Raw genomic sequence first — 12,576 nt, 5'->3', positions numbered from 1 at the left:
GAAGCCAGGGGCTTCGCAGAGTGATAAGTGTCTTTGGCTAGGCCACGAGATGGAAACATAGCAGTGTGACAGTGGAGTTTAGCTAGGCCAAGAGTTGGAGACATAGCAGTGTGAGAGTGGAGTTTAACTAAGCCACAAGATGGGAATGAAGCAGTGTGACAGCAGAGTTTGACCAGGCCATGAGATGGGGACGTAACAGTGTGACAGTGGAGTTTAACTAGGCCACAAGAGGGGAATGTAGCAGTGTGACAGCAGAGTTTGACCAGGCCATGAGATGGGGACGTAACAGTCTGACAGTGGAGTTTAACTATGCCACTACATGGGAACGTAGCAGTGTGACAGCGGAGTTTGACTGGGCCACAAGATGAGGACGTAGCAGTGTGACAATGGAGTTTAACTGGGCCACGGGATGAGGACGTAGCAGTGTGACAGCAGAGTTTGACTGGGTAATGAGATGGGAACGTAACAGTGTGACAGTGGAGTTTAACTATGCCAAGAGATGGGGATGTAGCTGTGTGACAGTAGAGTTTGACTGGGTCACGAGATGGGGACTGTGCAATATGACAGCGAAGTTTGACTAGACCACAAGCCAGGGAGTTCAGTCTTCAACAGTGGCTTTTGACTACACAACCAGCTGAGGACTTCATACCACAACAGTAGAATTTGACAACACTGTGAGCCAGGGACTTTACACAGCAACAGCAGAGCTTAACTATGCCATGAGCCAGGGATTTCTCTTCATGACAGCAGAGAGCAGTTTGACTAGGCCATGAGCTGGAGACTTCGTACTGTGACACTGGAGTTTGACTAGGCCACAAGCCAGGAACCTCACACTGTGACAGCAGAGCTTGATTAGGCTGTAAGCTAAGGACTTTTTTTTTCCCCAACAGGTTTAAATAGTGCATTTCATTTATAGTAACTGTCAGACTTTGATGCACCCCAATTTAAAAACACATAATGAGTGTATTTTGGAAACTTACAGTCAGAGATATAGAGATAGCGAGAGGCTTGGAGACGCATATGTGTTGGAAGGATTTGCTCTATGACCGTGTAACTTTGCTCAGGTCGTGGGTGTCTCTCATGCACACAGGATGTTACATATCATATGTGAGAGTGCATGAGTGCTGAATCTTCACAGTAGTTCGGTCGGTGTCTCCTTTTGGTTCCAAAAGGAAACCGCAGAGCATTAGATGCTAGAGATTAGCAGCTAGTCAATAAAACCTCATTATGCTTTTGAACACCTGCCAATGCGAGCAAACCTCAAATACAATACATTTTCCATTTTCTAAATAACCAGGTAAACTCTAATACTGCAGTCTGCATACTTTCAGTATTATGAGCTTATACAATGATAGTACACAAAGACAACAGACAATGCATAAAATAATAATATCGTTCTTTCCAAAACCATGAAATTCAATGGTGCTAGCATTTGCATAACTTAACAGAATAGTATTACGAAAACATTGATGCTACGAAAAGAGAAAATCCAAACAAAATGATATGATACCTGCAGTATGTGCAAAAAATAATTCAGTAACTACTATTAATTTTTCAGTAACTGCTATAAATTATGCAGTATATACTACGAATTATTCAGTAATTCCTATAAATTATTCAGTAACTACTATCAATTTTTCTGTAAGTACTATAAATCTTTCAGTTCTTGGAAGAAACTATTCAGTAGCTACTATTAATTGTTCAGTAACTACTATAAATTATTCAGCATCTACTATGAATTATTCAGTAACTAATATAAATTATTCAAAATCTATTATAAATTATTCAATAAGTACTAGAAATTGTCCAGTAACCACTACGAATTATTCAGTTGGCAGGATTGACTCTTGAAAATCTTACAAAGAAATTGAAATCATTAATTCCCAATACTTTTTTGAAGCATTCATTCCAGAATAAGCCAACTAGCCATTTATCTCTTTAAAGCCCTAAGAAATCAGTTAGACTCATTACATGATTACTAGGAGGAATTTATTAAGGTAGTTTGTTTTTTACAAATTGTAAAAAAATATATATTAAGCATTGATTGGCCAAACAGACAAAAAGTAACTGAAATTACTGCACGTGTGAAGTACACCTGAAAGCATGAAATTTTGAAAATTGCTCAGAGAAAATATTTCAAGAACAGCAAATTATTAACAAGTATTAACATATTATTTTTCAGATAAAAAGAAAGTAAGAACTAGAAGTATTTATATAAACAGAAATCAAGAAAGGAAGAAACTGAATGAACAGTATCACTAGTAATAAGATGTACTCATGTTACCAGCAGACTCAGAATTAAAATCTAAAGACGTTATCATTTGGAATTCATGATGACGGCGATTATGAGGATTACGATGATTATGATGATGACGACGACGGCGACAATCAAGGTTCTGGTGAAGTTCATTTCCTCCTGGCTCCTCCCAGAGTCTGGTACTCAGACTTTTGACCCGGAGCCAACGGCTGAAAGAGAGCATGACCAGAATTAAGAATTCAATTAAAACCAAATTAAGTGGTCAGTTTTACTGTAATGCTGCTGTTAATGCTAATCAAATTCTAATGCTAGTAAATTTGGTCCCAACTGTGGAAACACTTGAAACTTTTGAGGAAGTTTTTAAAGGTTCAAAGAACGTCTACAAAACAGAGTTTCCATTCCAGTTAACGCCTGAGGAAGCTTTAAGAGTCTATACAGGAAGTGAATGTTCACATACCTGATACGTGTCTCCATCTCCATTCCGTATTAGATGCTCTTTATCTGAAGCTAGAGAGGAAGATGTAAAGAGAGAAAAGCACTATTAGAGGTTTGAGAATTTCCTTTACCTTCATTTGACCCGTAATTGTCAGTTCTGGGTAGTTTCAGGCCTGACAGATGATCGTACGCTTTAGTTCAGAATAAAAATGTGTAGTAGAAGGTGGTAGAATGAGCTTAAATTGCAGGCTTATTCTGTTTTAAGGCTTGTTAATCAGTAATTACACAGTTATAATGCAAATGCATTATTCTAAAGTTAATAATATTAATAATAATAATAATAATAAGTATTAGTTGCATGTTTTTTATGGCATTTGGCTGATGCTCTTATCCAGAGCAATTTACAATTTGATCATTTTATATAGGCAGGCCAAGGCGGTGTTGGGAGTCTTACCCAAGGACTCTTATTGGTATAGTGTAGGATGTTTATCCAGGTGGGGATTGAAGCCCACTCTACAGTGTAGAAGGCAGAGGTGTTACCCACTACACTGTCCCAACCACTATGTATTAGTATTAGTAATGGACGTCTGGACCCACCAACACTCCTGGACAATTTAGGGGTTAAGTTGTTTAGTTTGACAAGTTATAAGACCAGTTTTTGAAGGTCACAACTGGCAAGAAGTTCCAGACTGATGGACTGACCACCTCAGAGTCCAGACCTCAACATCACTAAATGGGTTTGATTACTTCAGAAAATCATCAACCAGCTTCTAAGACTGAACTTTGGAGGTGTGTCTGCAGATTTCTTTGAGAAACTGAACTGAAAAGTATAGAAGCTGTAATATGAAAAAAGGTTCCTCAAGGTTCTTTAGTAAAGAAACGAGTTCTACATATAACCATGAACCCTCAAAATAAAACCTTTGCATGATTGAAGGGTTCTTTGCATGGTGAAATGGTTCTTCTGAGTGATGGAGAATGTGCTGTAGATGCTCTATGAAAAGGGATCTATATAGCACCAAAAAGGGTTGTTTTATTGTGATGACGTCAAGCTTGTAACAATACAAGAACTCTTTTGGGTGCTGTGTAGAACCATTTTTAAAAAGGCTTTACATCAAACTGTATAGAGAACATACTCCATCAATGTGCAAAACCATTTCACCAAGCAAAGAACCCGTCAATTACGCGAAGCAGCTTTTTGAGTATTCCTCGTTCTATATAGAACCATTTTCTTTACTAAAGAACCCTTGAAGAACCATCTTTTTTAAGGATGTACCCATGAAAAATGTAAAATGTAAAATGTAATAAATGGTGATATAAGTCATATAACAAAGATTTTAGGGGGCCACTCTTCATAGAGTACTGTGCCATGGGCCCCAGTGCAACTGACCCAACTGCACGACTAGTAGATATCCCATTGAATTTATACCTGATCCCAAGCTGTGGTACACATCCACGTTTAGTAGGCTTATGGGACTGTAGAACATTTGGGAATGACGAACCTAAAGAAAGCTCTTGTGGTCTATCTTTGTGGTCTTTCTACAGTCCACTATAGTCCCCTATAGATTATCTCCAGACGATCAAATTGTTTCCAAACTATCTGTTGAAACTCAGTTGATTCTAAACAGTGGTGGGGTTAGGGGTAGGATTTGGACCAGGGTGAGGGTTAGGTTTAGGTTTTGGGTTGAGGTTAAGGTTAGGGTTAGGATTAGAGCAGATTTAAACTAAATTAAGGTAAGTTTAGCATTTAGTTGAATGTACCTGGAAAGTAAATTAAGTATCTACAAAGCATGTAAAGTGGACCATACACCTTCCACCACGCCTTATCAAACTCATTCTTTCCTGGCTTGGTTAGTCGGATCAGGTGTGCTAGATTTGAAACCTACAGGACGGTCCAGCTCAAAGTTGGTGGTTGGTCACCACGACTTCCTTTACAGCAGATTGGACTCACCTTTGTTGCCGGAGAAGCTCTTGCCCTTAGGCTGGGCAGTCAGGGAGTACACAGCCACTCCAATGAGGATGGTTGCCAGTATGTTGCCTGTAGCGATGGCGGCGATGGCCGCAATATTCATTTCAATGCAGTTTTTACAGGCTGCAGAAGAAAAGAGCACCAGCTTTAAACAAGAACATGGTGATAGTAATAATACTTACATATGTACATGTACAAGCTACATATGTTCTTTACTTTAATATACTTTGTTTATATTGAACCATCAAATTTTCACACAGTGTAATTAACAGCTGGAAAAAAAACAATATCACAGAAATATTTCTGAAAATATAAGTGTAAAACAATCAGCCTACACATTACCGTTCAAAAGTTCACCTGCCATCATATTAATTAATCACATGCCACCATGTTTAGAATTTCTAAAATATCTTTAGTGGGCCGAGTGACAAGACGAAACTGCATGAGGGCAGGTTTAAGTAATTATCTTACAACATTCCACTATGTTTTGTCATTAAATTACCTCAAAAAGACTAATAAGAAACACAGAATTTAGTAAGTTATACATCATTTATGTTAAAAAAAAAAAAAAAATCACACAAACATGATAACATTACAGGAAAAGGCACAAAATACTTAACTTTGAAGGTAAGTTATCTAAAAAAAAGAAACATTATATATATATATATATATATATATATATATATATATATATATATATATATATATATATATATATATATACATATACACACACACACACACACACACATATATATATATATATATATATATATATATACACACACACATATATATATATATATATATATATATATATATATATATATATATATATATATGAGATTCCAAATTTTTGGACATGTCAATCAAAAAACTTTCTCCTCTCTATAGAAATACTTGTGAAAATTTGCTTGCATGGCTTCCTTGAGGTTTGTGGAGAGTTAATTCTTTCTTCACTGAAAAGTGACAGTCGAAAGGAAGCAAGTCGTCGCTAAACTTTTGACGAGGCACACTACCTTTATAATAATAACGTTCTGCACCATTGTTAGAACTTCACCCAGATCCGACCTCATCAAGCTTATACTGGACGTTCAAAATTCCCACTCTTTAGAAAATCATTTTTCCAGGACAATTTCCATGATTTATATACATGATAGCTGGTAGCCTCACTGTATAAGTCTATAAATTTTGAGGTTTTCCAGGTTTTTCCAGGACATGCGGGAACTTTCATGTTAATATTTTTCTAGGACTTTTTATAGTTTTTCTTTTCTTTTTTCTCTCTAGTAGTAAATATTTCCAGTGGGTGACAGTAAGTAGTTCTTATTTTCACTTTGTGTCCCATGTCTAGAAAACTAATCTGCAAACTTCAAAGTTTTACAAAGCTTCCAGGATTTCTAGAATATGTGGGAAACCTGACAATTATATTTTTTCCACAAGAATTGGTCCAATTTCTTATTTTCTAGGTGTCTTATTTTCTATCTAGTCTATAAATGTCAATGTTTTCCTGTTGTTCCAGGATGTTGTGGATGTTAATATCTTTATAGGACATTTGATCAGTTTTCTTATTTTATCTGTGTTTTCCATGACTGGAAAACAAGTTCTTCCAGGTTTTCCAAAATATATGGGAACCCTGTTGCTGATATTTTTCCCAGGATAGTTAATCAGTTTTCTTACTTTCCAGAGGTCTTCCATGACTGAAGCTGGTTTATAAATGTCCAAATTTTCCCGTTTTTCCAGGACACGTAGGAACCCTGACTTTGTGTAAATGAATAGATGCTCTAATAAACAGTCTCCATTGCTGATCATGAGTCACTTGGAATTTTAACTCTAAAAAGTCAAATATTTGAGCTCATAACATCTCTAACAGTGCTCCCGGCACATTTTCTGGGAATGTCCAAAAGTAGAAGATTTACAGACGATCACAGTAGATATTTTATCCAGAGTGCTCAGTATTAATTATCCATTATCGCCTTGTTAAATGACGATTCAGAGCTACTGGCAGGTTTAACAGCCACCAAAACCAACTGTTTTACAACTTTCAGTTTTCAGGCTTTCAAAATGTAGCTTGAATGAAACAAAGCAGTAACTATTAGCAACTGGGAGAGTTTCTGGGTCATTCTATAGAAACATAAATTTTTGTGTCCCTAGCCTTTACAGATACATTACACTTTAACAACATGTTTGGGTTACAATTTATTTAAGTTATTTAAGTTATTTTCACATTTACACCTTTTTGAGTCGTCAATTCAGCAATACTGGTGTTTAAATCAATCATACAGAATTCCCAGGACCACAGAACAGCTCGTCCCCACAGTCATGTGCGAAGGCTGAGGCCGTATTATATAGAAAAAATGTTTTGCTGCAATTTTAGCTGCAATAATCAATACACAACTATGGAATCTAAATTAAATGGCATACAGAAACAAAAGCCAAATAAATATTATAAAATATATCATGAAAGTTCCCCAGGAGTCGTGCCACTGGTGTTACTGCGCAACCAAAAACCTCTTATTTTGAAATAAAAGTCACCCTGATGACATCGCTCGACTTCCTTTCACCTGTTTTCTGAGGATCTATGAAGAAAAGCTCATGGTGAGACCACTGCGTCTCTCAGTTCTCAAAGATTTTCTCATTCAGCTCATGATCTCATATGAAGCTTTTAGCTGACATCACTGGTGTGACCGACTTTATTCTCAGGTAATTGTGAAATAGAATAGAATAAAAGACAATTGAAATTAAATTTCATATTTTAGTGGATGTTCCATGAGTGACGACATGTGGTTTGATGCTCCATAGCAGCCGTTCTGTAAAATGCATGTTTCATTAAAAATGTCTCTAATGTTTTCTTTATTATGTGCAGCACAAATGAGGATCAGTAACACCAGTGACTCCTATGGAGAGACAGAAAACTGGACGTTTCTGTAGAATGACCCATAAATAGTTCAATTCACAAACTGTAGTTTTCAACTATGCTCTGTATTAATCATCTGTGTTGGCTCTTTTATTTGTCCTTGACCTGTGAGTACACGAAACAATGTATGCTTCCATCCTTCTGTGGACCCCCCACAACCTGTTCTTTTTGAGAAAAAAATAAAATAAAAAGATCACAAAAAAAAGTTTGTGTTCTTTGAACCTCTAACAGAATCATCTGTTGATTAATTATTTGAAGTTAAGTAAACTCTGAATGCTAAGGCAGATGAGCTACTGTACTGAATTTAAACATGAACTTTTTGTAAAGCCAGGAAAGAAGGAAAGACAGGGTACTCACTTCTGACTCTGACTAAAATCTGCGTAAATTTCTCAGGTTCTTCACCATCCTCCATGCAGGTTTGTATTTCATTTCGGTCTTCAGTGTACTGAACGTTAAATGGCTTTTCCAGGTTATCTTTCTGCCACTTGCCATTATTGCATCTTAATTCAGCAGAGTCTGAATTTGTGGTTGCACTAATCGACAGATCAGCTGAAAATTAGAAAAGCCATTACACAAAGCCAGTTTTATCATATTTAATAAATGATGCACTACATTATCATTATTAGTAGTAGCAGCAGCATTTCTTATATTAACAAAGTGCTGCATTGAATTTACTTGATTCAAATACATACATACATATACGTACACACACACATACATATATATATATATATATATATATATATATATATGTATAGTGCTGTTGTAAGAAGAAAACCTTGTATCTCTGTGATGGTAACATTTTACAAGAATAGGAAAAAGCATAATTTACTTTTAATGTAAGTCAAAGGAACCAGACTTTTTTTTCCCAGTCATTTTGCATCATTTCTTTTAGTCCATTCATCATGAAATTCACACACAATGTAAAGGAGAACAGGCATTTTCAAATTATTTCAAAATCTGAAAAATGAAGATAGGAGGTTATTAATTTGAATATAGCGCTATTAATTTGAATGGAAGTACATATATTACCTGTATATCTGACAATATGAAAAATTTTGAAAAGAATAAGACCTGGCATGATGGAAAACACATCTTTATTTCTCTAATAATGGTGGGATCGTCGCTGTCGGAACAAAACTTTCTCCAAAAAATGTAACTTTACAGGAGAAGAAAAACCAGTTTTAACTTGTAATTGAAGCTAATGCAAAGAGATTTACATGCAGTTCATTTTGTACCATTTCTGTTGGCCGGTTCATCATGAAATTTGAAAAGAATGTAATGGCTAACTGTAATTTTCAAATTATACATAAAAATAAAAAACAGTGATACAAGGTTTTTGAGTGACAGTGATGACATGCATACGTGTTTAACAATAAACCGTAACTTTGAATCAAGTAAATTCAGTGTAGAACTTTTTCCCAGCATTAAACTATCATTCAAAAGTTTGGAATCACTTGCCATAATAACATTATTTGCTATTTTTATGTATTTATACAATATGGAATGAAATATTACTATTCACCAAAACGTCTACAGCTTTCTCAGTCAATTTAGAATCTTTTAAAGCTCTTCTTTATCATTTAAGTGGTACTAATTATTAGACAGCTGTGAAGTCATACAGGGTGAGCATATTGGAATCATTTTATGCATTTATCACCAACAACATTGGTTTTACATTATTAAAAACATTGTTTCCAAACTTTTGAATGGTCATTTATTGTATTGATGGATTGATCAACATTATTCAAATTTTGCATTGCAATAAAATCTATCTTGGCGAATGAAAGCATCTTAAACGTAGTCACAATATCAAACATTTCCCATTTTGAGCTTTCGTAGGAATTTTATACGATTTTCAACTCATGTTTTATTACCTACCAATCAACCCGTTTTGTAGATGAACTGATCTAAAACAAGCATAAATATTTAGAAATAAGTTGAATAATCTTTGATTTTGAGACACTTTCACCTGCCAAGATATCATTTTTTACACAAACACAGAAATACTATCACAGTATAGAGACAAATTCACATTTTCAAAATAGATTCAAGCTCATAACTGAAGACTAACTATGCATCATAACTATGCATTGTACTCCACATATATTAAATATGGACATGAGAGGACTTACCAGCAGTCGATCTTTGAATAAACATCAAGCCAGCAAAAAGGAGCAAAGTTAGACCCTTCATTTCTCTCGCTTGCTTTTCTCTCTACTTTACAGCTAAGAAGAAAAACAAGTAACATTATTCTTCCACCACCACTGCATACTCTTATTATAGGACCAGAACAAGTTGAATTTCAATTTCTAAAACTTGAGTTGTAACTTATTTTACAAACATCTTTAACTTAAGCTTAAAAGCTCTATTAGTTTGTGGGGTAGTCCATGTAGGTACTAAATAAGCCTTAGGATGTAATAAGCCTGGTGTGTAAAGGAGATAAACAGGGCTTCAATTCCTCACTGTTATAGCTACATAATACTGCAATTGGAATAAAACCTTGTATCTCCAAAATGGTAACTTTACAGGAGAAGGAAAAAATAAACTTTACTTTTAATGTACATCAATGGAACCAGATGTTTTTACATGTAATTTTGGGCCATTTATTTTGATCCAGTCAACATGAAATTTACATACAGTGTAAAGGGCAACAGGTATTTCCAAATTATGTCAAAAACTGAAAAATGACAAAAATTAAGATACAAGGTTTTGTTCCAACCGCAGTGATATATTCTATATTAGTTAGACAGTAGTTAGAACATAATTAAGAGTGTTACTGACCATTCTTGCAGACATTTTATATAGATTTAACTCTCCTAATTGTCTAAAATTATAATCATAATGCAGATATATCGTCTAATATCTTATCTAAGTCTTATAATACACAGTTATACATACATTGTAATTACATAGGTTTTATTCGATAATTACCATTAAGCTCTAATATGCCTGATATTGTATGAGGTTAAACAGCAAACGCTCACAGTTCAATTCCTCACTTTTTACTTTTAACTATATAAATTTCATATTAGTTACATAGTAGTTACTACATAATTAGTACAGTGTTTTCTGAATGTGAAGTCTTGAGACTAAGAACTGAATAATAAGCCTGAAATTTGTTGAAGTTCCAACAGGTTTTCTATCATGAAGAAGAAGCACATAACCATGCAGAGAACCATTTCACTAAAGAACCCTTAAAGAACCCAGTCTTTTGTATAAACAGCAGCTACAGGTTCTGTTGTTTGGTGAATCCAAAATGGACGACGACGCCATTTGCCTTCTCTCGTTCGACCATTTTAGCTCTGCATTTCTTGCGGTCATTAACTACACAGACTATTCAAAACATCACTATAGCTTCACAAATTCAGTCTATTCAGATATGATGAATGCTTTTAAGTGTTTTTCATCATTGGCAATCAACAAATTCTGACAGATAAGGGTCATTTTATGACATTCCAAGAAAAGCATGAACGTTTTTAATGGAGAGGCCAAAATTCGTCCATAAAAACTGAACAATAATCTCATAAACAGATATCAGGAAAATTTTGGATGAAAATTTAACGAAGGAAAACATCTTACCCCAAACTCCAGCTCTTGGCTTCTCTGCGAGGCTTTCAGAGCGTCTCTCTTGTTCTCTCTCAGTGGCTTCTGTTGTTGGGAGGAAGTGTGGGTATCTGTTTTCTGTGTGTTGTTCTCTCATACGAGACTACACAAGCGATGTACGCTTGCACTCTTAAAGAGGGTTGAAATTGAAAACAGCATAAAAAGCACAATTTTTGGATTTATCAAAGAATTCTGTTGGTTTTTTGTTTTATTTTTTTGCAAAACCTTCAAGAATTTTGTGACAAGATCATGTTTACCACTTTGTTACATCATCTTTCTTTTTAACAGCAGTCAAAAAATGTTTGAGGACTGAAGACACAAACTGATCCAGTTTAGAAAATGAACTTTTTTGCTATTCTTATGTTACTTAAACCTTGAACTGGGCAACCGTTTGGGGCTTTCACTGGGGTTTTATCGAATTCATAATGTGGGACAGGTTTTTGGGGTCAGGCAGGTCTGGACTGCAGGTAGGCCAGTCTAGCACATGACCTAGAAGGCAGTACATTTTGCTCCAAAATGTGTATCTCTCAGTGTTAATGGTGATTTCGCAAAAGTTGCCTATTAACATACCCTCATGTCAGGTCCTGGATTTTTTACTTAACACTGGTAACGTCTGGTATCTGGATGGCTCTTTACTTCTTTGACACTGACAACACAATGTCCATTATTTCAGAAACAATCTGAACAGTTGACTTGCCAGGCCACAGTGCACGATTGTACTGTGCATCTGTCCATCCCAGATGAGCTCGAGCCCAGAGAAGTCAGCAGTGTTTCTGGACATTGTTGAAATACGGCTTCTGCTGTGAACAGTAGTCCTAACTTGCTCATGTGGATGCATTAACAAACCGTCTTTATTCTTTATTTGAACAGTTTATCAAAGATTTCCCAAGCCCATGTGATAATATCCATCACATAAACATGCTGGTTAATCCTTGAGAGTTCACAAGTTTGATTCCGGGTGATGCTACAGCCATCTGTAGCTGGGAGTCCAAAAGAACAAAACTGACCTTGTTCTCTCTGGGTGGGTAGGATGGCTCCCTGTCTCTCACCCAGGAGAAAGCTTGCATTTGCCTTCGCCCTCCTAGCACTAGTGAAATCATGTCATTGGGGGACATCCTAACTAGTGGGTGAAATTAAATATGACTAAATTGAAAAACTGAATTGTTTTTAAAACATTTACATTTAGTAAAGAACCCTTGAAGAATCCCTTTAAAACAGCTAATTAAAGTGTTCTTACAAAGAAATTAGCATTCCAAGTTTGGGCCAAAACCTCAACTCAATTGGGTCTCCATTGACATTTCAACACAATTAAAACTTATAAGCCAAACTGGCCAATAAACCAATAGAAAGGGGTTGCACTATTATAAAAGAATTATCAGGCTTCTACAACATAGAAGT

At 35.6% G+C, this 12,576-nt stretch overlaps 1 protein-coding gene across 1 annotated transcript; it reads right to left on the bottom strand.

Annotated features, from left to right (window-relative positions):
- Nucleotides 1–1,967: 1,967 nt before the first annotated feature.
- Nucleotides 1,968–11,285, bottom strand: LOC108434377 (T-cell surface glycoprotein CD3 gamma chain). The gene is made up of 6 exons (XM_017709448.2): nt 11,155–11,285; nt 9,708–9,800; nt 7,930–8,121; nt 4,641–4,781; nt 2,715–2,764; nt 1,968–2,466 (listed from the first exon to the last, which is right to left on the bottom strand). Exons 2-6 carry the CDS (start codon nt 9,766–9,768, stop codon nt 2,407–2,409), a joined length of 504 nt encoding a protein of 167 aa, XP_017564937.1. The 5' UTR covers nt 9,769–9,800; nt 11,155–11,285; the 3' UTR covers nt 1,968–2,406.
- Between the last annotated feature and the right edge of the window lie 1,291 nt (nt 11,286–12,576).

Source organism: Pygocentrus nattereri, chromosome 17 (genome assembly GCF_015220715.1).
Source record: "Pygocentrus nattereri isolate fPygNat1 chromosome 17, fPygNat1.pri, whole genome shotgun sequence".
NCBI classification, from domain to species: Eukaryota; Metazoa; Chordata; class Actinopteri; order Characiformes; family Serrasalmidae; genus Pygocentrus; species Pygocentrus nattereri.
The sequence above is the reverse complement of the archived record's forward strand: the minus strand, read 5'-3'. Positions and strand labels throughout refer to the sequence as shown.